The 25,042-nt window shown below is 39.3% G+C and overlaps 1 protein-coding gene across 1 annotated transcript; it reads right to left on the bottom strand.

The window, feature by feature from the left end:
• Positions 1-20,092: 20,092 nt before the first annotated feature.
• LOC110888261 lies at positions 20,093-20,469 on the bottom strand. Its single transcript, XM_022135793.1, has 2 exons — positions 20,377-20,469; positions 20,093-20,305 (listed from the first exon to the last, which is right to left on the bottom strand). The coding sequence occupies exons 1-2, from the start codon at positions 20,467-20,469 to the stop codon at positions 20,093-20,095; spliced, it is 306 nt and encodes a 101-aa protein (XP_021991485.1).
• Positions 20,470-25,042: the final 4,573 nt, after the last annotated feature.

Genomic DNA, 25,042 nt, shown 5'->3' with positions numbered 1-25,042 from the left:
TTAGTTTAGAAGCCATAGTTGATGTGATTTTAAAATTTATTATTAGACATTTTATAGTGATCAATCTAGATCTATGTACATTAACTTGACAAGTTCATTAATGTGTAAATGTACATGGGAAATTTGAAGGTCCTTGTTTATGTTTTATTCAAACAGGTAAAGTGAATAGACATTGAAATTCTGAAGGTCGATGCATTAATTTGAGAGTTGCTCACGAATATAAGGAAACTCTTTAAATTAATAATTTATTAATTTATCGATATAATAATATCTCGCTAAATTAATAAAAAATCCCGGTCCTAAATTTATTAATTTATAGAGGTTTTACTGTATGTTGCTTAAATCCTATGGTGAAATAGATGAGGTCATTGTTTAGCTATATTCGGTCAGGGTGATTAGTGATTTCATTGAGTTCGGAAAGGTTTTTATCAATGTCTGAGACTCACATATGGGTTTATCGATCAACATAAATGGATTGAGTGGTTAATCCATCAAAATAGATGGGTTGAGTGATAAAGCCATCTGTGTTGGTCTTAGAGTTTGATAAAAGCCATTCCGGAACTCAATGGCATCAATCAGCAACAATGGCTTATGGTATCACTCATTTGTTTTGAATCAAAACAACTCCATGTTGTGGTATTTGAACTCGGTTTCGTTCTCAATGTGAATTCTTTAAACCTTACGTTTGTATGGTGTAACATCTTTGTTATTATTTTAAGATTTTCGTATAGTTTACGAAAATAAGCATGTAATCACGATTAAATGTACTTTACTAAATATGGTTAATTTAAAACTTTTACAAATAAAGGTTTATGTACATCGTAATGAATTTGAATTCGTCGTTTAAAAGATAGGACGAAACGCCGTGCGGAAGCTTTTAACTTTATCGTGTTCGGTTCTTCTTCGAGCTTGATCTTCATCCGGGCACTCTTGGCAATCACCTATGGTCAAAACCAACTTAAAAGTTAGTTTTGATAGTTAAATAACAAGTTTAAACAAGTTATATGGGTCAAACAAACAAAATTAAACATTTTGGGGATTCAGGGGGGGCTAGACGCCCCACCTAGGGGCTAGACGCCCCACCTAGCCCCTTTTTTGACAGCAAGTTATTTATTTGTTGCTGCATAATTCCTAGCCAACCCAAGTTTCATGAAAACGGACATAACTCATTCGTTATTGATCCGTTTTACACGATTCTTTTTCCTACGCGTTGGTAATTTAATTCTCCATCACATGGAGTTAAAATCCAACATCCGAATTCAAAAAAATTTAGATTTCAAGCTCTCGGCTTGATATTCAACTATGACACTTTTGACCCGTTCATGCTTTTACCAAACTAACTTGTTATTTTCCTTCAAAATACCATGGTCATCATGTTATATCCGTTTACTAATTTTCAAGATTTAACTTTACGGGTTCCTTAAGAAGTTTTAACCCGTTATGCATATATACTCGTTTTGACCCGTTACGAGTATTTTACATTTTTAGACTTAAATCATGCTTCTATTGGTTTACATCCTATCACCGCTTTTATACGAATTGCAAGGACTCAATTTAACAAGACGCTTATTTCAAAACAATTCTTTAAAGGTTGTTTACCCAATTTACCCCTCAAGGGCTTTTTGGTCAATTTTAGCCCTTCGTTTGTGCGACGAAGGACTTCCGATATTATTTGACCAAAATATCACTTTTAGCTATAATTCTAAACCTACCTGGCTCGGGTCATAAGATTGACCCGTTTAAATACCTTTCGCTACTAATATCTAGTTAATAGCAATGCTAACCATGTGTTAATTCCTGTGACCACAAAACTCAACAAGCAATCATCAAATATTATTGACAAATGGTGTTAACAACACCATTTGACCCGTTTAGTCGAAATGACCAATTATCATTTCGAGATGGTATTAAATTACCATTTCACCCCCTTTAACCTATCCCGGTTTACTTTTGAATTCATCTTACTTAAGAATTGTTCTCGTTTTGTTTGGCCCGTTATGGCTCATGCTAAATAGTGTCCTTTCAAATCCCTTTATATATTCGTTAGTCCATGTCTGGATTACTATTTGACCGGTTTTACCCTTTTTACCATAATTCATGGTTTCTTACCTTTCTCACTTTTTTCCGACTTGCATTTAAATCGTGTCGGAACTTCATGTTTCGTTCACTCAATATAATTCAGATTCAATAGTCGCAATCAAGTATTTGGTAATAAAATAAAAGGGCGTAAGCTACACTTACCTCGCATCCAAACTATGCTTCTCTTTTCTTGTACTTGATTTATTTTGCCGCTTCTTTCCCAAGCCTCCACCTAGCTCGTTTAAGCGTCAAACTATTGTCAGTCATTTACAAGGCGGTTAAATTAGTCATTAACAATCACGACTATTCCACCTCGCTTATTTTCTATGTCGAAGCTACTGTTCGACTTCATGCTTAGTTAACTTAGTTTATCAAAGTTAACTACTTTAAATCACAAGGTTTACAACATTAAGTCTAAATCAACATAATATTTAGAACCTTTATCACTTCATATTAAGCGTAATTTCCATATCATTCAAATACGCGTTTTCACTCTAATTTCAACACTTTAGTTCTCATTTAGGCATTTTAACAAACACCTAATGTGCATAATTTGTCTTCTTCTTTTATCAAGTTCATGGTTATTATTTTAACCAAGTTTTAACATCAAATTCAAACCTCTATGTCTAGTGTATATGAACATCATCTAGAACTTATATTACAATAACAAATTTCACATATTTAACATCACTTTTCAAGTGTTCATCATAGTACCATAAAACCCACTTACCACTTACAAGGTCATTAGTTAAATCTCTAGTTTTATGGCATTATTTTACTAAATTCACATCTAGGGTTCGTTCCTAGACTCATAGACATCACAATTTCACTATAACATTCATATTTCATACAAGAAGTTCATTCATGCATGATTATCAAATTTCTCAAGTACCATCAAAATATAAATTTCCACATACCTCTTGATCCACGTGATTAGGTGATCATTATTATGTGTTCAGATCTGAATTCGGGCTTCAATTAGCCTTTCAATTTGAAGGAATAGCTGAACTAGGGTTCTTGGCTCCATGGGAGCTTTCTGGTCGCTCTCTACGCACGCACACACACTCTGTCTATGTGTGTTGTGTTTTGTTTTATTTTTATAATTCCATTTTCAAGTTATCCAACTTTAGTCCCCCATATTTTGGCTAGTTATTAAGTTAGCCACAACCTAATTCTTTCTAACAATATTCCCACTTATTAACTAGGTTTGGCATTCCTAGTTATCTTAGTGGGTTCGGAGAAATTTATGACTAGGTTTGGTTTAAGTCCCGTTAGTCGGGCCTTTTTTCCATTTTGTTTCTTGAAAGTTCTTATTCGCCTTTTAATTAATATTACGATTATTTATTTAAATCCAAATATTTACCGAGTTACTTTTACCACTAACGGTACTTTATCTGTCTTTTAGTATTAATGGGGTTTGATTACCAAACCCGTTTTCGGGGTGTTACAAGTCTACCCCCTTAAAGAGGTTTCGTTCTCGAAACCTTTTTCTTACATGATTTATCGAGTTTAACTCCATGCATTTGATCTCGATAATCAATTGAGCATTGCTCATATTTTAACCAATTGTTGGTATTACCCGAAAAGTATGATAATATCCTTTTGGTTACTAATCATCTACGTATCTCATACGACATAATGCAACTTGAAATAATGTAATTTCGTTATTTCTACTAGTTTAGTTAACTTAGCGATATCCATCGCTTTTATATATTATCGAACTCTTTATGAATCCGTTACTTTGACCCGTTTAAAGGTCTTTAGTGAAATCTTTCACTTTTAGCAATCATTTCTTTTGTTTTCAATTTCATTTATTCGATTCAGTTATACCGAATCCACCGCTTACAAGCGACCAAATTTATTTAAATGACCTTAACCGGTCTCACTAACTAGACTTATTAGTCCAGTTACTTTTTACCGCTCCCTTGGTTATAATGTGATTCTACTTCACATTGCATTTCTTGACCGTGATCGTGTCACATCATGTTTAGTTTATATCAACCTTTCATTTTTCGAAAATATCTCTTTTCGAATATATCGTCTTGCGCCTATCAGTGTCAAGACTTGTATCTTTTATGCTTACTATTTAAATTCCTATTAGAATTTATATTTGTAAAAACGTTATTTCTTATCAAAACTAAAGTTTTAGTTTAGCATCTTCTCTTTAACTTTTGTCAATTATCCATACCGGGATATTGACAGTCCAAAATTTATTCTTTTACAGTCTTTGTTTTATGCGGGGATTCTCAATTTATTCCCTCGCTTTGTCTAATTATCCCGTAGGTTTTATCACTTTGCCTTATAGGCTATTTTATTAGACTTTCACCTCTTTAAGGCGAGGTCCTTATAATCTATTTCTTTCTAGTCATGACCCGTGGGTCGTTTTAGTCTTGTAGACCTTTCCATTGTTTATAACCCCAAAGGTTATGTTGATCCCGTAGATCATTCTTTACACATGTCATTCTAAAAATACCCGTTTAGTGTCGAGGCACCCTGTTTTTTTTTTTTTTTTGAAGAATCATTTGATTTCAAGCTTAAGATTCGTTAACCTTGACTGTAGTTCGTGGCTATAATCTCGGATCATTCTCCCGACTCTATGACTTCTCACGTCATTTATACATCGGTTTGTCTTATGCTCACTGTTATTTGGTTTGCATATATTCTTATTTGGTTATGTTCCCATTACCGGGCTCATTATTCTTTTGCATTTAACGCTACCTTTATCTTGCTAGCACTTATTTGTGTCATCCGGCATTATATTGTATTCATCATGTTTAACTTGTTAGTGTGAAATCCATCACTTATTAACAATCAACTTTGTTCTTTATTCAACCTATTCGACCTCAAATAGTTGAACATATTTATTCAAAATTTCTATTTACGAAATTTTGTAGTCATAGCTCATATCCCAAGTCTTTTGATTTTCAACCCGCGTTCACGTATCTTGGTTTACACATGTGTTTAAATTCCTACCCATCAACCGGGTGTATTACTAAAGTCGTTATTATTGCAACCCTCCTGGTATGCATTAAGACCTCGCTTCACTTTTATATTTCGACTTTGTCCTCAAGTTTGACATTTTACAAAAATGGCCCCGTTAAGAGACATATTTTTATTTTTCGGGTTCGAGTGTAGGTACACCCCCTCCCAATACATATCTTATTCATTTTACATGTTTGCATTATCCAGGTTTGAGTGTAAGTACACTCCCTCCCAATACATGTCTAAATCATTTTACATCAATCTTTGTCCCTTCACTCGGGCTCATTATCCTAATGTGATACGCTTCCGTCACCTGGCTGTCCGTTTACATTATTACGAAATATTTTACTCATTTGATTCACTTGGGTACTTTTTTTTTAATTTGTCCCACTCACCCCGTCCCTACTACATCGGATGTAAGTATGTCCATCATAAAAAGTTCATGACATCATGTGTTTACTACTTACTTGGCCAGAGTAAGCGATCAACACATGACACATGACCTTTTCATAATTTACGCACTACACCCCATGTAAGTAACGCCTCTAATCTTTCTATATTCTTGACTTTCATTGGCAACCATTTATTCAGTTACTATTTAACAGTTATTAGATTTACATGTTTCATTCATGAACATATACAATGTTTTTCCTTTTTATCAAACTAATATATAATCACATTTGTTAATGTGATTGCTACTTTTCTCAATAGCATTAAATTGAGAGTTTTCCACTTGGATAATTACCCCAATCCAAGTTTCCATATGAACAAATCTTGTTATTCATTTGTTATTCATCATCGTGAATAACACATTTTCTATTAAATTTCTCTTGGAAATCAGGTTTTCCAAGTTCTATCATATATGTATACAGCCGTTATTACTTACGTGTTTGTTGCATATTACTACTTGTGCAATTAAATTTAAAAGTGTGCACCTGATAATGCTTGCCCTTAACGGTCTTTCCATGCCTTTAACTTTGTTCGCGATCGTCACGTGATTTTGGTCCTTGATGAGTATGTTCTGCTTGTCATACCTCGGACCGCTCCACAGTCATATCCACAATTCGTTGGTTATATCTACCCTTTAAACATTTACAAAAGTTAGTAATTGCGACATTAATGAATGCCCATATTGTAATAAAATGCTTTTTACTATACGTGTCAACGCACGTGGTTTCGTTGGTTATATCTACCCTTTACCGATTTGACTGGTGTAACGTGTATTACACGATAACCCAATGTGTTGTTTTCAACACTTTAACCATACTAAACCATTGATATATACATGTACTTACCGGATTTGCGATCAAGCCTCGAACCGAACACACTTTATTCTTTAACCTGGAGCTCTGATTACCAACTTGTAACATCCTTATTATTTTCAGATTTTCGTATAGTTTACGAAAATAAGCATGTAATCATGACTAAATGTACTTTACTAAATACGGTTAATTTAAAACTTTTACAAATAAAAGTTTATGTACATCGTAATGAATTTGAATTCGTCGTTTAAAAGATAGGACGAAACGCCGTGCGGAAGCTTTTAAATTTATCGTGTTCAGTTCTTCTTCGAGCTTGATCTTCATCCGGGCACTCTTGGCGATCACCTATGATCAAAACCAACTTAAAAGTTAGTTTTGATAGTTAAATAACAAGTTTAAACAAGTTATATGGGTCAAACAAACAAAATTGAACATTTTTGGGATTCAGGGGAGGCTAGACGCCCCACCTAGCCCCCTTTTTGACAGCAAGTTATCTATTTGTTGCTGCATAATTCCTAGCCAACCCAAGTTTCACGAAAACGGACATAACTCATTCATTATTGATCCGTTTTACACGATTCTTTTTCCTACGCGTTCGTAATTTAATTATCTATCACATGGAGTTAAAATCCAACATCGGAATTCAGAAAAATTTAGATTTCAAGCTCTCGGCTTGATATTCAACTATGACACTTTTGACCCGTTCATGCTTTTACCAAACTAACTTGTTATTTTCCATCAAAATACCATGGTCATCATGTTATATCCGTTTACTAATTCTCAAGATTTAACTTTACGGGTTCCTTAAGAAGTTTTAACCCGTTATGCATATATACTCGTTTTGACCCGTTACGAGTATTTTACATTTTTAGACTTAAGAGTAAATTTCAAAGTTCGTCCTTTATGTATGTCTAATATATCAAATTATGTCCTTTATCTTTAATAACCTCAGAAAACTTCCTTAATGTTTGAAAAACCATTCAGGTTATGTTCTTTACCCTAAACCTTGTTTGTTTTACCAGTTAAATCAGGTCACGTGAGAAGCACATGAGGGCATTAATGTCATTCTACCTACCACCTACTAATTACAGTCATATCTTCTAAAAACCCTAAACCCCAATTTCACCCACCATTGTTCCCCCAATTGCTCAACTCGCCCCTTAGGTTTCTTCACCGATTGCATCGACGATTTCAACGACGAAACAGAACCATGTCTCAATCGGAGACTTGGTACATACGAGAAGGAGTTGATCATGATGAAGTGATGCAGCTATACGGTAATGAATCCTAGATTTCTTTCTATAAACTTATAATTTTCTACATTACTTTACTGATCAAACTCGAAATTGTTGAATAATGCAGAAGGATTCCCTAATCTTTTCTCCTTTCGGATTCATCATGGTGGTAGGTTAACACATCCTCCTGGTCGCACTTATGTTGGAGGTAGGATTAACTACGTTTGTCACACCCCCAAAATCCACCCGCGGAGTACCACCGCTTGGAGGCGTGACATGACCAGGATCTTAACCACCAATCATATTGAACGTGTAATATAGTTAAGTATAGCGGAAGAATTTAAGTAAACCCAAACATAAAAATTAATGTATGAAACATCATAAGTGTTCAAATAGCATTCATGATCCTTTGCCCACAACGACCTGCTCCTCCCTGTGCAAGCTCCATAATGTACCTAAGGTCCTGCAAGGCATGTAGCAGAGAGTCAACAACTAGTTGAGCGAGTTCACAGAAAGTAAGTTCAGTAATAGAAATAGTATAGCAAGCATTGCGTTCTTTCATCTAATCATGCATCGTATTAGTTCGTTCATTGTTCATGTATAGTATTGGTTTCCATCGCGGGCCCTTTCGGCATGTATGCGAAGATTTGGGTTAATACTCCCAAATATCCTAGACTATGTATATTTGTATCGCTGGCCACCCTGGCATGTGTGCGAAGTTCTAATATGTTTAGTTCGCAGCCTTCCCGAGGCGTGTGTGCGAAGATCAGTCATAATTATCGCAGCCAACCCTTGGCGTGTGTGCAAAGATCTGTTCAAGTAGGTATACTAGTCTAGCCGTATCTTATCATTCACCATCCTCACCCTGAGGACTCGTATCATTAAGTTCATTTAACTAAGTATGTACGTATAATTCATTCAATCCCATTCCCACCCTGGGAACCCCATGCCTTGGCTGTGTGAACTCACCTTGGTTTGCTCGGCAGATACACAAAAGAGGGTTATTGAACTAACAGTGGTCAACCGCGTCCTAACAGGGTTACCATACGAGTCAGGTTTTGACTAAGGTAATACACATATACAACATAGCAAACACGTATAGGTCATGGCAACACTTAACAATCAAGTAATGAAATCAAGAAGCCCAAATAATCATAACAGATCAACTACACCTACTCGGTCCAATAAATAACATATAAATGTCATTGTGCGATTCATACGGATTGTGCGATTAGGATTGGGCTTGAGGCCCAACAGTTAAACAGTTTTACTCTTTGTGCGACTGGACATGTCTTGTGCGTCCCATTGTGGTTGTGCGACCCGTCCAGCCCAATAGCCATCCGGCCCAGACAACATAAACTGGCCTTATGCGAGTGGGCCTTGGGCTTGCTCGGTCCAGTAACATAATTTCATAAAAGTGTGTGGCCCAACCCCCTTGTGCGATCAGCACTACTTGTGCGATCCGCCGGACGTTGTGCGATCATACAAAAGCTAAGCAGTACCATGTGTATTATACGTTTGTGCAATGCACTTGTGCGATCGGGCCACCTTGTGCGAATGGGCCTCTTGTGCGGCCAAGAGACCTTGTACGGTTGGACTTGTGTGCATCCGAATTTTATGCCCAAACAGTTATATTGTTTCCATAATTCATGCTCATTAGTTACAATCTTGATCAATTCGTTTGACCAAATAATAGTTTCCATTCCAAAACACAATTAACAGTTTCCCAAACACCCCATATTCGATCAAACAAGGAATTCTATTCCAAATTCATATGAACCCTAATGTGATTATAACATGCATAATAACAATCAACTATATTATTAAGTCTGATCACATTCATCCAAATCTTAGATCATCATACAAACAACCCGAAACATATAGCATGTTAACCGATTTATCAAGCATCAACAATCACTATCTGATTAATATCATACATCCGATTCTAAGTTTAGATCATAAGTTATGTTCACATATACAATTCTAATCGGTTTAACCTAAGCATAACATAACATCATTCAATCAGGAAAACACTAATCACTAACCGGATAAGATGGTGATCCAATCAACAACGAGACGTCTTCGAGGTGCAAGAACCGGCTGCCGTTCCTTTGTGAGAGCGAGAGAGAAAGAACTAGGGTGTGAGTGTGTGTTGTGAGAATTGTAACAAAAGAGGTGTATACCCTATACCCTAATTGTTATACGCATAGAAGGAGTGGGCCGAAACCCCTTCATGAGTTTTTCATGGTCCGAGTATAAGTGGCACGGCCCAAAGTGGGCTTGTGCGGTTTAGCTTATGTTGTGCGTTTGGTTCGTGAAACATTTACTTAACATACATACATACCATGCAATAAATACACATATGTACATAATAACAAAACATTCATTAAATCATGGTATCACATAGACACGTAACGTTACATCAAAGCAAGTCTAAAGTCCGAGTTGTCACATTATCCCCAACTAATTGGAAATTTCGTCCCGAAATTTGGTATGCGCTCACCGAGGAAGCTAGATAAACTGTATTGTTCATTGATTTTCCTGGGGTATCACATCCTCCCCCCGTTGATCTGGAATTTCGTCCCGAAATTCCGAAGTAGTAGCTTCAGCCTCAGCAGTGGTTGTACTGTTCGCGAACAATTGGGGGTACTTTTCTGTCATCCTATCTTCGCGTTCCCAGGTGTACTCTGGGCCACGTTTGGAGTTCCAACGTACTCGAACAAGAGGGATTCTCTTGTTTTTGAGGACCTTCACATCCCGGTCCGTGATTTCTACTGGCTTCTCGACGAACTGCAACCGCTCGTCGATAGTGAGTTCCTTAAAAGGAATGATGAGGGTTTCATCTGATAGGCACTTCTTTAGGTTCGACACATGAAAGACATCGTGAACTGCACCGAGTTCAGCTGGTAGGTTCAACTTGTAGGCTACCTTGCCAATCTTTTCTATGATTTCGAATGGTCCGACGTACCGCGGATTTAGTTTGCCCCGTTTTCCAAAACGTACCACACCCTTCCAGGGTGAGACTTTTAGTAAAACCCGGTCCCCGACCTGAAATTCCAAAGGCTTTCTACGCTTGTCCGCGTAGGCTTTCTGACGGTCGCGTGCTGCCGCCATGCGCTGTCGTATTTGGGCTATCTTTTCTGTGGCGTTCACTACAATCTCTGGACCCGTAATTTGACTATCCCCCACCTCTGCCCAACAGAGAGGTGACCGGCATTTATGCCCGTACAATGCCTCGAATGGAGCAGCTTGGATGCTGGTGTGATAACTGTTATTATATGAGAACTCCACCAAAGGGAGATGCTTTTCCCAGCCGTTGCCGAAATCGATAACGCATGCCCGAAGCATGTCTTCAAGAGTTTGAATCGTTCGCTCAGACTGCCCATCCGTCTGAAGATGATATGCTGTGCTCATGTCTAATCGCGAGCCGAAAGATTTATGCATCGCTTGCCATAGCTCTGACGTGAATCGTGCATCCCGATCCGAAATGATAGATGTGGGCACCCCGTGCCTCGAAACAACTTCTTTAAGATAGACGTCTGCGAGAGTGGAGAACTTATCCGTTTCCTTTATAGGTAGGAAGTGTGCAGACTTGGTGAGTCGATCCACGATCACCCATATGGTATCATTCCCCCGCTGGGATCTAGGTAGGACTGTGACGAAATCCATGGAAATTTCTTCCCATTTCCATTGCGGTATCTTAGGCTGCTGAAGTAGACCCGCTGGTTTCTGATATTCAACCTTGACTCTCGCACAGGTCAAGCACTTGCCAACATAAGTAGCGATGTGGGCCTTCATGCTAGGCCACCAGTATGTAGTTCTGATGTCGTGGTACATCTTGTCCGACCCTGGATGTACCGAGTAGCGAGACTTGTGAGCTTCGTCCATTACCAGCTCGCGTAGACCGCCATAGAGTGGGACCCAAATACGCCCCGTTACATAGTAGGCGCCGTCTGCTCTCTGTTCTAACCGCTGTCGTGAGCCGCGTAGGGCTTCAGCCTTGACGTTTTCTGGTTTCAATGCTTCTGCCTGAGCATCGCGTATCTGTGCAGGAAGGCTAGACTGAATCGTAAGCTGTAGCGCTCGCACGCGCCGAGGTAAAGTGTCTTTCCGACTGAGGGCGTCAGCCACAACATTGGCTTTGCCTGGATGGTACTTAATGGCGCATTCGTAATCGTTCAGTAATTCAACCCACATTCGTTGACGCATGTTTAAATCCTTCTGCTTAAGAATATGCTCGAAACTCCTGTGATCGGTGTAAATCGTGCACCTGGTACCGTACAGGTAGTGTCGCCATATCTTAAGCGCGAAAACAGCAGCTCCCAGCTCTAAATCGTGCGTCGTGTAGTTCCTTTCGTGAACCTTAAGTTGGCGCGAGGCGTAAGCAATAACCTCGTCGCGCTGCATTAACACACCTCCAAGTCCCTGAATGGATGCATCACAATAAACCACGAAATCGTCCGTGCCCTCTGGATATGAGAGGATAGGTGCACTGCAAAGTCTATCCTTTAAGTGCTGAAAAGCAGTTTCCTGCGTGTTGCCCCAACGGTAGGTGACACCCTTTTGTGTCAGTAGGGTAAGTGGCTGAGCAATCTTTGAAAAGTCCTTGATAAACCGTCTGTAGTAACCCGCCAAACCCAAGAATTGGCGTATTCCCGTTGGCGTACGTGGTGCAGGCCAGTTCCTGATCGAGTCCACCTTGGATGGATCGACATGGATCCCATCCTTGTTCACTACGTGGCCTAAGAAGTGGACTTCACGAAACCAGAAGTCGCATTTCGAAAGCTTAGCGTACAGCTGTTCCTTCCGTAGGAGTTCCAAAATAAGGCGTAGGTGCTGCTCGTGCTCCTCCTGACTCTTGGAATAGATCAGAATGTCGTCGATGTAGACAATGACGAACTTGTCAAGATAGGGTTTGCACACCCTTTTCATAAGGTCCATAAATACGGCAGGTGCGTTCAATAATATCAAACCATCCATCATATCAAACATAAAGTATAGTAGTTAAAATAATTCATAAAACCCAATACGATTGATGTTCAAACTAAACTTTGTTTGAGTAGCGGAAACATAATAATGAAAACCCAAAACAAGTTATAAGTTCAAATTCGTTCATTGCGTCTCCTCGTCCTAACACGAAAGCTCGACCTCTTGCCTCGTTGCCATTGTTGTTGTTGTTTCCCCCGTTGTTGTTGTTGTTCCCGTTGCCCTGGTTATTGTTGTGGTTCTGATTCTGGTTCAACTGAGGACAATCGGGTTTGTAATGACCTTCTGCCCCACACTGGAAACATCCCCGGTTTCCACGCTGTGGTTGCTGCTGCTGTGGGTTTTGAGGAGCTGGTGGTGGAAGTTGCTGGTTCTGATTAGCTGGTCGTGAGCTTCTACAATCTTTGGCTTCATGCCCTAGCTTGAGACATCTCTGACAACGTTCCTTGCGACACCTTCCACTGTGGTGCCTGTTACACTTGTTACATAGTGGGTGTACTCACCGGTATCCACCCTGCTCCTGACTGCCAGATGATTGCTGACTCGATTCTGGTAGTCATTCGTCCTGCGCTGCTGTGCTTGAGACTGAATGAAAGCTGATCCCCTGCTGGAATCCCCATCCCATTTCCGTTTGTTGTCGTTGGGTGTAGCAGTAGTAGCAGCTGGAGTAGTAGTTGCACTGACGCGTTTGGGCAGCTTGTTTTGTTCTAATGCCTGGTCTGTGAGGCGATGAGCAAGACGCTGGATGTCTTGGATGTTGTCGAGGTTTGCCGATGTAACATGGCTCTGGAACTCTGGCGCAAGTCCCTGGAGATACAACTCAATGCGCTTCACTGGAGGGTCCACCATAGTTGGACATAGAATAGCCAGTTCGTTTGACCGTTTCGTATAGGCTTCAATCTCTGACCCCGTCATTTTCAAGTGATAAAGCTCGTTCTCCAGCTTGTGGATGTCATCATGCGTGCAGTATTCCCTCTTAATGAGTTCCTTGAAGTCGTTCCATGGTGTGGCGTTAGCAGCTGCCAACCCTAAGATCTGAACTTGGGCGTTCCACCAAGTTAGTGCTATTCCTTCTAGCGTGCCAGTGGCGTATTTCACCCTGCGAGCCTCAGGGCATTCGCACATCTCGAATACAGACTCGATCTTCTCAAACCAGTGGAGGAGTCCCACTGCCCCCTCTGTGCCACTGAAAGTACTGGGACGACAGTCCATGAAGTTCTTAAAGGTGCAAACTTGCTGCTGCGCTGGTTGACCTGCTTGAGCAGCTGCAAGTGCCGCAGCAACTTGAGCTTGAACGAGAGCCTCTAGCTGGGCATGAGTCATGTTAATTCGTCCAGACATTATCTTCATTGTAAAAGTAATGTAAGTGAGAGTGGTTCGCGAGTAGGGCGATGACAGAAAAGCGTAAGCACGTAGGTGTTCTCATGTAATAAAGTCATGTGTATCTAAGCGTAATGCGAGCAAAGTTCTAAACAAAGTTCTAAGCAATTCTAGCAAGCAGGTAATAAACATAAACCTTATTACCTAGGATGTCGAGTCTTGCACGTGGAGCGAAGCGTCGTTGTGGATCGTTGAAAGCACTGTTCTGGTTATAGTCTGGTTTTAATAAAAACGTTTTCCCATATTAAAACCTAGTTCTCTATAACCAATGGCTCTGATACCAATCTGTCACACCCCCAAAATCCACCAGCGGAGTACCACCGCTTGGAGGCGTGACATGACCAGGATCTTAACCACCAATCATATTGAACGTGTAATATAGTTAAGTATAGCGGAAGCATTTAAGTAAACCCAAACATAAATATTAATGTATGAAACATCATAAGTGTTCAAATAGCATTCATGGTCCTTTGCCCACAACGACCTGCTCCTCCCTGTGCAAGCTCCATAATGTACCTAAGGTCCTGCAAGGCATGCAGCAGAGAGTCAACAACTAGTTGAGCGAGTTCACAGAAAGTAAGTTTAGTAATAGAAATAGTATAGCAAGCATTGCGTTCTTTCATCTAATCATGCATCGTATTAGTTCGTTCATTGTTTATGTATAGTATTGGTTTCCATCGCGGGCCCTTTCGGCATGTATGCGAAGATTTGGGTTAATACTCCCAAATATCCTAGACTATGTATATTTGTATCGCTGGCCACCCTGGCATGTGTGCGAAGTTCTAATATGTTTAGTTCGCAGCCTTCTCGAGGCATGTGTGCGAAGATCAGTCATAATTATCGCAGCCAACCCTTGGCGTGTGTGCGAAGATCTGTTCAAGTAGGTATACTAGTCTAGTCGTATCTTATCATTCACCATCCTCACCCTGAGGACTCGTATCATTAAGTTCATTTAACTAAGTATGTACGTATAATTCATTCAATCCCATTCCCACCCTGGGAACCCCATGCCTTGGCTGTGTGAACTCACCTTGGTTTGCTCAGCAGATACACAAAAGAGGGTTCTTGAACTAACAGTGGTCAACCGCGTCCTAACAGGGTTACCATACGAGTCAGGTTTTGACTAAGGTAATACACATATACAACATAGCAAACACGTATAGGTCATGGCAACACTTAACAATCAAGTAATGAAATCAAGAAGCCCAAATAATCATAACAGTTCAACTACACCTACTCGGTCCAATAAATAATATATAAATGACATTGTGCGATTCATACGGATTGTGCGATTAGGATTGGGCTTGAGGCCCAACAGTTAAACAGTTTTACTCTTTGTGCGACTGGACATGTCTTGTGCGTCCCATTGGGGTTGTGCGACCCGTCCAGCCCAATAGCCATCCGGCCCAGACAACATAAACTGGCCTTATGCGAGTGGGCCTTGCGCTTGCTCGGTCAAGTAACATAATTTCATAAAAGTGTGTGGCCCAACCCCCTTGTGCGATCAGCACTACTTGTGCGATCCGCCGGACATTGTGCGATCATACAAAAGCTAAGCAGTACCATGTGTATTATACGTTTGTGCAATGCACTTGTGCGATCGGGCCACCTTGTGCGAATGGGCCTCTTGTGCGGCCAAGAGACCTTGTACGGTTGGACTTGTGTGCATCCGAATTTTATGCCCAAACAGTTATATTGTTTCCATAATTCATGCTCATTAGTTACAATCTTGATCAATTCGTTTGACCAAATAATAGTTTCCATTCCAAAACACAATTAACAGTTTCCCAAACACCCCATATTCGATCAAACAAGGAATTCTATTCCAAATTCATATGAACCCTAATGTGATTATAACATGCATAATAACAATCAACTATATTATTAAGTCTGATCACATTCATCCAAATCTTAGATCATCATACAAACAACCCGAAACATATAGCATGTTAACCGATTTATCAAGCATCAACAATCACTATCTGATTAATATCATACATCCGATTCTAAGTTTAGATCATAAGTTATGTTCACATATACAATTCTAATCGGTTTAACCTAAGCATAACATAACATCATTCAATCAGGAAAACACTAATCACTAACCGGATAAGATGGTGATCCAATCAACAACGAGACGTCTTCGAGGTGCAAGAACCGGCTGCCGTTCCTTTGTGAGAGCGAGAGAGAAAGAACTAGGGTGTGAGTGTGTGTTGTGAGAATTGTAACAAAAGAGGTGTATACCCTATACCCTAATTGTTATACGCATAGAAGGAGTGGGCCGAAACCCCTTCATGAGTTGTTCATGGTCCGAGTATAAGTGGCACGGCCCAAAGTGGGCTTGTGCGGTTTAGCTTATGTTGTGCGTTTGGTTCGTGAAACATTTACTTAACATACATACATACCATGCAATAAATACACATATGTACATAATAACAAAACATTCATTAAATCATGGTATCACATAGACACGTAACGTTACATCAAAGCAAGTCTAAAGTCCGAGTTGTCACAACGTTGACCTAATTGATATCGATTTGTTCTCTGTCCATGAGGTGTCCTTAATGATTAATGAGTTAGGTTATTCAGTGAATGATCATATAATATACCATTACCTTAACCCTAAAAAAGATATGGATAATGGTATTGAGGAGTTAGGCACTGACAGTGATGTTTTAAGGTTCTCTGCACTTGTTGAAGAGCATAAGCTAATTGAGTTGTATACCACGCATGGGTTAACATAAAGGAGTATTTCAACCCACCAGTAAAACCTCTGAACCCTCTTACTATAGAAGAGATAGATGATCGTGGACCTTATGCTCTTGTCCCAACATCAATAGTCTTTAAAAGTGTAGGCAACCATTCTAGTGAGGATGGACAATCAAGTGTGTTGGGGCAGTCAAGTATTGTAGGTGGACAATCAGGTGTGTTTGGACAATCAGATGTAGGTGGACAGTCAAGTAGTGTGCTGGAAGAAGCTGATATTGGTGACTTTGATTTCGATGATTTCCTGGAGGATAATGTGCATGATCAGCAACATCAAGATAATGTGCATGAACAAGAACATCAAGATAATGTGCATGAACATGAGGTTGCCCAGGATAATGTGCAAGATCAGGAGGTTCCCCAGGATAATGTACAAGATCTGGAGGTTTCCCAGGATAGTGTGCATGATCAGGAAGAAGAGGATCAAGAAGATGAAGGTAGTGAAGAGAATGATAGTGATAGTGATTTTATTGTTGATGAGGATAATGCCATGGTAGATCCTGAGGTTGATATGACAGATTATAGGTTGAACATTGATTTAGAAATAGAAGACAATATGGCAGGCAATCATCAAGATATAGATTTGGGAGATGAAGTGTTAGACAATGATAAGTTTCCAAGTGGCTCAGATTCTGATGATGTTGAGACTAGCCTTAGGAGACACCACCTAAGAACCATTAGAAAGGAACATGAAAACTTGGCAAACTTTTACTTAGGCCAGGTATTTAGTACCAAAAAAGAAGGCAAGAGGCTGATTAACAAGTATGCTGTTGAAAATAGGAGGTGTATTAAGATTGTGAAGGATGATAATACAAGGGTAAGGGCAGTTTGTCAAGGCATGCTACCAGATTTTGAGATTGATGATAATGGTGTCCATATTGATACTCAAAGAAGCAGAAGAGGGAAAGAAAAAGTGGCAGATGTGCAAGGTAAAGGAAAAGGGAAACAAAAGGTGGCAGATGTGAAAGGTAAAGGAAAAGGGAAACAAAAGGTGGCAGATGTGAAAGGTAAAGGAAAAGGTAATATCAGGGGTTCTAAAGTAAACAAAAAAAAAACAAGGAGGGGGCTGATGTGAACAACAAAGACAAGGAGGGGGCTGATGTGAACAACAAAGACAAGGAGGGGGCTGAAGTGGTAAATGTTGGTGGAAGGGGGAAGAAGACAAAACCTGAGGAATATTTATGTCCTTGGGCTTTGTTAATATCTAAAGTTAGTGGTACTGAATCTTGGATGGTCAAAACATACATAAGTGAACATAAATGCTGTCAATCTAGAAAAATTAGGGCTTGCACAGACACCTTCTTGTCTGAACAAATGATAGAACAAATTGAAGAAAATCCTAATATTCCAGTTACTGCTGTGCAAGAACAGTTCCAGAGAAGATATGCAGTTGGTGTTTCTAAGCAGAAGGCATACAGGGCAAAGACAAAAGCAAAGAAACATGTTGAAGGAGACTACATCTCACAGTATGCTTTGCTAAGAGACTACATTCTTGAGCTGAAAGATAAGAATCCAGGTTCTACTGTTAGGTTAGAGGTTGAACCACCTTCTGATCATAGGGAAACAACTAGAAAGTTTAAAAGGATATATGTATGTTTGGGTGCCTTAAAACAGGGTTTTAAGGCCATTGGGAGGGATCTGTTGGGTCTGGATGGTGCATTCATGAAGGGACCATTCCCAGGTCAAATACTGAGTGCTGTGGGTATAGACCCTAACAATGGAATATACCCTGTATGCTATGCAATTGTAGAGGCTGAAAATATCAACTCCTGGACTTGGTTTCTAGAACTGTTAGGAGATGATCTGGATCTGCACAGAAACTCAAACTTCACATTTGTATCTGATAGACAGAAGGTATGTTTAGTAATGTTGTATACTTTGCATTTGTATCAACTCATATACTAACTTCTTGAATTGAACAGGGTATACTTCAAGCTGTTAACAGGTTGTATCCCAATGCTGAACACAGATACTGTTTGAGGCATATTCATGAGAATATGAAAGTCACTTTTAAAGGGAGTCTATACAAGGAAATGCTTTGGAAGTGTGCATGTGCAACAACTGTTCCTGAATTTCAGATTGCAATGGATGAACTGAAGGCTTTCAACAAGGAGGCCCACCTATGGTTGTCCAAAATCCCACCACTGCATTGGTCTAGGTCATATTTCTCTGGTATGTTGTAAACTGTTCTAACTGTCTTGCATAATATATTATCTAGAAGTGTTGTAAACTGTTCTAACTGTTCTACAGGCAGGGCAATATCTGATGTGTTATTGAACAAAATGTGTGAGGTTTATAATGGCAAGATCTTGGATGGTAGAGACAAGCCCATTATTTCTGCCCTTGAATACATCAGAGAGTACTTGATGAGAAGAATTGTCAAAGTTTTAAAGGTTATAGAGAAAAGTGAAGGCCTGCTTACACCCTTTGCTGCCCTAAAGCTGGAGACAATCAAAAAAGATGCTGCATTTTATCATGTACAGTGGAATGGAGAGGATATATTTTCAGTAAGTGGTAAACCAAATCATGCAAGGGTTGTGGATTTGGCTAAGAGGACATGTGCTTGCAGAGCTTGGGAGATCACAGGTACTTTTGTTGTATTGTTTACTTGTTTGGTGTGTAGTACTAATGTGCTAATCCATTTAATTTACAGGAATGCCATGTAGGCATGCTGTTACAGCAATATGGAACATGGCTACTAATGGTAGAAGGGTGGGTTCATTAGAGAGTTGGTGTAATCCCATCTACACAATGGCTAGGTGGAAGCAGGTTTATGCTTTCAAGGTTAACCCTATCAATGGAAGGTCTTTATGGGTCAAATCTCAAGTTCCTACCACCCTTACACCACCAAATCATCATAAGCAGGTGGGCAGACCCAAGAAGGCAAGGAAAAGGTCTGCATTAGAAGTGGAGGAAATGACTCACAGTGGAAGGCTGTCCAAGAAACACACCAAGGGAAAATGTGGCAAGTGTGGACATGTGGGACATAACACAAGGACTTGCAAAGGGGATGCTACTGTTTAGGGTTGTCTTTATGATTTAGGGTTGTGTCTTTTGGTCTTGAACATGTTTAAGGGTTAGTTTATGTCTTTTGAAAACTTTTAGTGGTTATGTACTTATGTATTAGGTTGAACATGGAATGGCTCTCTTTTGAACAGGTTTTTGGGTCAGTCTTTAACTTATGCAGTGTAATGGATTATGAAGTGTTTGGTATGATATCCTAGTTGGTTATGCACAATGTGGTTTATTTACAAAGCTTATTGCAAATTGTCAGGTGTTTCATACTCGGACATGTCAGAGATTTACAAAACTTATTGCACAACTTCTAACAACACTACCAAAATTTTCATTACATGATGTCAAAATTACATTAGATACCAGCAATCACAGACCAAAATTACACTAGAAATACACTATATAACAAATGAAACATATCCAACTGATAATCAACCACTTCTTCAGTTTCATAACCTCTTCTTCACTTTCTTTGACTCTGACCTCAAGCTTGTTCTTCTGTTCTTCAGCATGGTTCTTTCCCCTAAGCAGTCCAGGTATGATGTCAACACACCTTTGACACCTTGTATCAACCCAACCAATGAATCGACAATCCGAGCCCTAATTAACACAGACATAACAAGTTTCAATTTTAGGTACAAATCAATTACAAAACCCTAATTATCGCATACCTGATCAGGACATGCATAGAAACGACGGCCAGGATTGCGATTAGTCCAAGATGTCACAATTACAGCTTCTTTCCCGCATTCACATAGCACCATTGTTGTTTTCTCTTGCACGATTGCGTATTTGAGGGTGACTTGCAGGGGGGACGAATTGGGGATTAGGGTTACATATGTGCAGCTGATTGAAAGATGGAGAAGATGATGGTGAGGTTTAGGGTTTTTATAACAGGGCACAATAATGGGTAGGTAGAATGACATTAATGCCCTCATGTGCTTCTCACGTGACCTGACTTAACTGGGAAAACAAACTAGGTTTAGGGTAAAGGACATAACCTGAATGGTTTTTCAAACATTAAGTATGTTTTCTGAGGTTATTAAAGATAAAGGACATAATTTGATGTATTAGACATACATAAAGGACGAACTTTGAAATTTACTCTAGACTTAAATCATGCTTCTATTGGTTTACATCCTATCACCGCTTTTATATGAATTCCAAGGACTCAATTTAACAAGACGCTTATTTCAAAACAATTCTTTAGAGGTTGTTTACCCTATTTACCCCTCAAGGGCTTTTTGGTCAATTTTAGCCCTTCATTTGCGCGACGAAGGACTTCCGATATTATTTGACCAAAATATCCCTTTTAGCTATAATTCTAAACATGCATACCTGGCTCAGGTCATAAGATTGACCCGTTTAAATACCTTTCACTATTAATATCTAGTTAATAGCAATGCTAACCATGTGTTAATTGCTGTGATCACAAAACTCAACAAGCAATCATCAAATATTATTGACAAATGGTGTTAACAACACCATTTGACCCGTTTAGTCGAAATGACCAATTATCATTTCGAGATGGTATTAAATTACCATTTCACCCCCTTTAATCTATCCCGGTTTACTTTTGAATTCATCTTACTTAAGAATTGTTCTCGTTTTGTTTGACCCGTTATGGCTCATGCCAAATGGTGTCCTTTCAAATCCCTTTATATATTCGTTAGTCCATGTCCGGATTACTATTTGACCGTTTTTACCCTTTTTACCATAATTCATGGTTTCTTATCTTTCTCACTTTTTCCGACTTGCATTTAACTTGTGTGGGAACTTCATGTTTCGTTTACTCAATATAATTCAGATTCAATACTCGCAATCAAGTATTTGGTAATAAAATAAAAGGGCATAAGCTACACTTACCTCGCATCCAAACTATGCTTCTCTTTTCTTGTACTTGATTTATTTGGCCCTTTCTTTCCCAAGCCTCCACCTAGCTCGTTTAAGCGTCAAACTATTTTCAATCATTTACAAGGCGGTTAAATTAGTCATTAACAATCACGACTATTCCACCTCACTTATTTTCTATGTCGAAGCTACTGTTCGACTTCATGCTTAGTTAACTTAGTTTATCAAAGTTAACTACTTTAAATCTCAAGGTTTACAACATTAAGTCTAAATCAACATAATATTTAGAACCTTTATCACTTCATATTACACGTAATTGCCATATCATTCAAATACGCGTTTTCACTATAATTTCAACACTTTAGTTCTCATTTAGGCATTTTAACAAACACCTAATGTGCATAATTTGTCTTCTTCTTTTATCAAGTTCACGGTTATTGTTTTAACCAAGTTTTATCATCAAATTCAAACCTCTATGTGTTAGGATCTAAGGTTGTCTGTGATTGTGTTTGTTTGCATAAAATGAATAAGTGCAGCCGAAATGAGTAGCAAACTTTGTAAACACAAACACAGGAAAGTGTAGATGGATAAACAATTGCTTTTCATTGAGTCAAAAGATTTACATAAAAGCAAAAGATTACAGTGCAGGCTTACAATCTAAACTCCCCCTCAGCTTGATACACCAGAGTTGGTTGCACAAGATGAAATGATGAATTGAGGAGAAAAACTCACTCAAAACGATCAAGTGTAACAGTACAGAGTACTGTCATACTTATAGGCAAACCAAACTACTGATATGCTTCAGCTGACATCACCATGATAGTGACATCTAACGACCTAACAAACTATAAATACTGTTCTATACAAACTACTGTTATGTAACATCTGATAATCACTAAAGTACAAAACATAAGGAAACTACTGCTTCACGTTCCACTGTTGTAGCCTTAGCACAGATGTTGAGTCTTCAGTGCTTTCTTCAAAGGTGATCAGTCTTTGAGAAGGCAGTGCTTGAGTCTTCAGCAGTACTTAGGATACAGCAGTAGATAGAGCAACAGAGTTTGTCTTCAGTAGTTGTTAGATAATCATCAGAGTTTGGTTTATCAGTTGTTGTAATTGAGCAGCACTTAACATCCATCAGCTGTTAGAATACCACTGTCAAGGGGAGAGATTAGAGTAAACTGCTGCTTATTAAGTGTCCACTGATGGGATCCGGTTTTGGCTTTACATTATCTGTTCCTCTGTTAGGGTTCAATCCCAACAATCTCCCCCTGGAACAGATAATGCCAAAACCATTCCTTATTCAGGACCTTTATTACTCATCAAGAGTGCCCTAGCTTGTTCCTTAAATTCAGCTTCAAATTCTTTGGCACTCTGGTCATCTACATCCCTGTACAGTGAAAGCTCAAGGAGATCCTGCAAATCTTGAACACTAAGGCCTAGTGCTTCTTTCCTTGATATATGCTTCACCTCACTATTGGATCTAAGCAAAGTCAATACGTGGGTCTTTTGATCAGACTTCCACTTTAGTATTTTTGAATCCAATGGGTTTCTTGGGAGAGATTTATTATCAGATGAGTTGAGGGATGATGGCCTTGAAAACACATGCAAACTCTCAGACATTCTTTTGAAAGCTTCTTCTATGACTTTGTTTGCTGCAGCTATGTCTTCTGCAGTTTCTTGTCCAGTAAGCTCTTGTTTTTCATTGTCTATCATGCCTGTTGCAGTGTTTGGGGATGCAGGGCTGTTTAATACCTTCACAAAAAGGCTTTGAAGCTTTGATGAGCTATCTTCTTTCAGACCCATTTTCATGATGGTGTCTTTGAAGAACTCTGCTTCTCTTTCTTTGACCTCTTCTTCAGACAGCTGTTTGCCTTCATCTTGATTTGACCCAAGAGTAGGACTGTCTGCTGATTTTAACATTGTCTTGAGGTTTTCAATTTTCTGTTCAAGCTTCATCATCTGTTCTCTTTTCATTGAAGCATCTGAAGCAGTCTTCTTCTTTTTCTTTAGCCTCTCATAGGCTTCATCCGTTTACTGCCTAGACCATTTTGATATGGCTTCAGCAGTGTCCATCTTATCATCCACTAACTCCTTTTTCTTTCCTTTATATTCAGCAGTGAGGTCAGCAATGAGTCTTTTGTACTTACTCCAGTTTGGAGCAGTTTTCTTCTTTGAAGGATCATTTTTGATTCTTTGGATCCTTTCAGCCTCATGCTTCAAAGCTACTAAAGGCCATTCTTTAAACTGGGATTCTTCAGCAGAATAGAACTTTTCTTTCATGATGAAGGCTAGAAGTTGTTCTCTCAATCTCTTCTTTTGATTAGCCTTTTCTTTGTCTAGCTCTTGTGCATATTCTTCCATCTGCTTAACCTTTGCAAGGTAGAACTCTAGTCTATTAGCAATGCCTTCTTCGCTTAGCCTTGCCTTTATCTTGAGATAATCATTTATATCTTCTGGAGCTATATAGCCTATGAGTGAGGAGAATTTTCTTTTTGGGGGATCTGTTTCTGTATAAAACTGCCTCATCTCATTTTTGACGGCTTCAAGCTCAGTGGATACTTTTCAGCATTTGGATCATGTATCCCTTCATCGGCAGTAATAGGCTTTCTTTTTCTGCTAAAGAACCTTGGTTGAGATATAGGAAAGGATAGAGCAGTGGTGGATGGTTGACAAACAACTGATGAAACAACTGGTGTCTCAACTGCTGCTGTCATTACAACTGCTGATGTGTCAGCAGATGTCTTCTGCTTTTGAGCAGGGGTTATTGTGGCAGTTGTTTGGGAGGTGATTAGTGGTTGACTAGCAGTAGTTGAAACAACTTGTTTTTCAATCACTGTTGCCATTACAACAGATGTTGTAACATGTGTTGTCTTCTGCCTTTTAGCAGGGGGTGATGATGGTTTGGCTATTTGTGATGGTAGGGGTGGTTTTTGTGTTGTAGACACAGGTGGTGGTGGTGGAACAGTAGTTGTGGTGGTGTGTGATGAAGTGGTGTGTGTTGGTGAGATAGCAGCTGTTTGGCTACTGACAGCAGTTTTTGTAACTACTGTTGTATCAGCTGTTGAAGTTTTTGTGGTTTTGGGTTTTTCTGGTTCAAAGTATATCCCATCTTCTATACCTTTCTTTTTCAGCTTGGTTTTCTCCCCCTTTTTGGCATTATCTGCCAGGGGTGTATCCATGAAGAAAATGGTAGATGGACCTTTCTCACTTTGAGCATTCTGTTGTATGCTGGCCTTTATAGCCTTGATGTCTGCTTGAGTGTCTTTGAACCGAGATTCCACCATGTTGGTCAGCATTTGTACTTGATTTGCGTGCTGTTTAGCAGCCATTTGTTGCTGGTGTTCAAGCAATGGTTGGAGGATATTCCAAAGCTCATTTGCAGCAAATGCTTGTGGAGCAGGTGCTTGAGCAGGAGGAGCAGAAGATTGGGCTTTTTGAGCTTCTAACAGCTGCTGCACCATATCTTTTATTTCGGCAACAGAA

The sequence above is a fragment of the Helianthus annuus genome, chromosome 11 (assembly GCF_002127325.2).
Source record: "Helianthus annuus cultivar XRQ/B chromosome 11, HanXRQr2.0-SUNRISE, whole genome shotgun sequence".
In the NCBI taxonomy this organism is placed as follows: Eukaryota; Viridiplantae; Streptophyta; class Magnoliopsida; order Asterales; family Asteraceae; genus Helianthus; species Helianthus annuus.
The sequence above is the reverse complement of the archived record's forward strand: the minus strand, read 5'-3'. Positions and strand labels throughout refer to the sequence as shown.

Bases quoted from the DNA above. Each gene is read 5' to 3' on its own strand.
- LOC110888261 (XM_022135793.1), bottom strand. From the start codon at position 20,469: ATGGTGCTATGTGAATGCGGGAAAGAAGCTGTAATTGTGACATCTTGG. The intron at 20,306-20,376 runs GTATGCGATAAT...TGTGTTAATTAG, and splicing joins TCTATGCATGTCCTGATCAG to GGCTCGGATTGTCGATTCAT.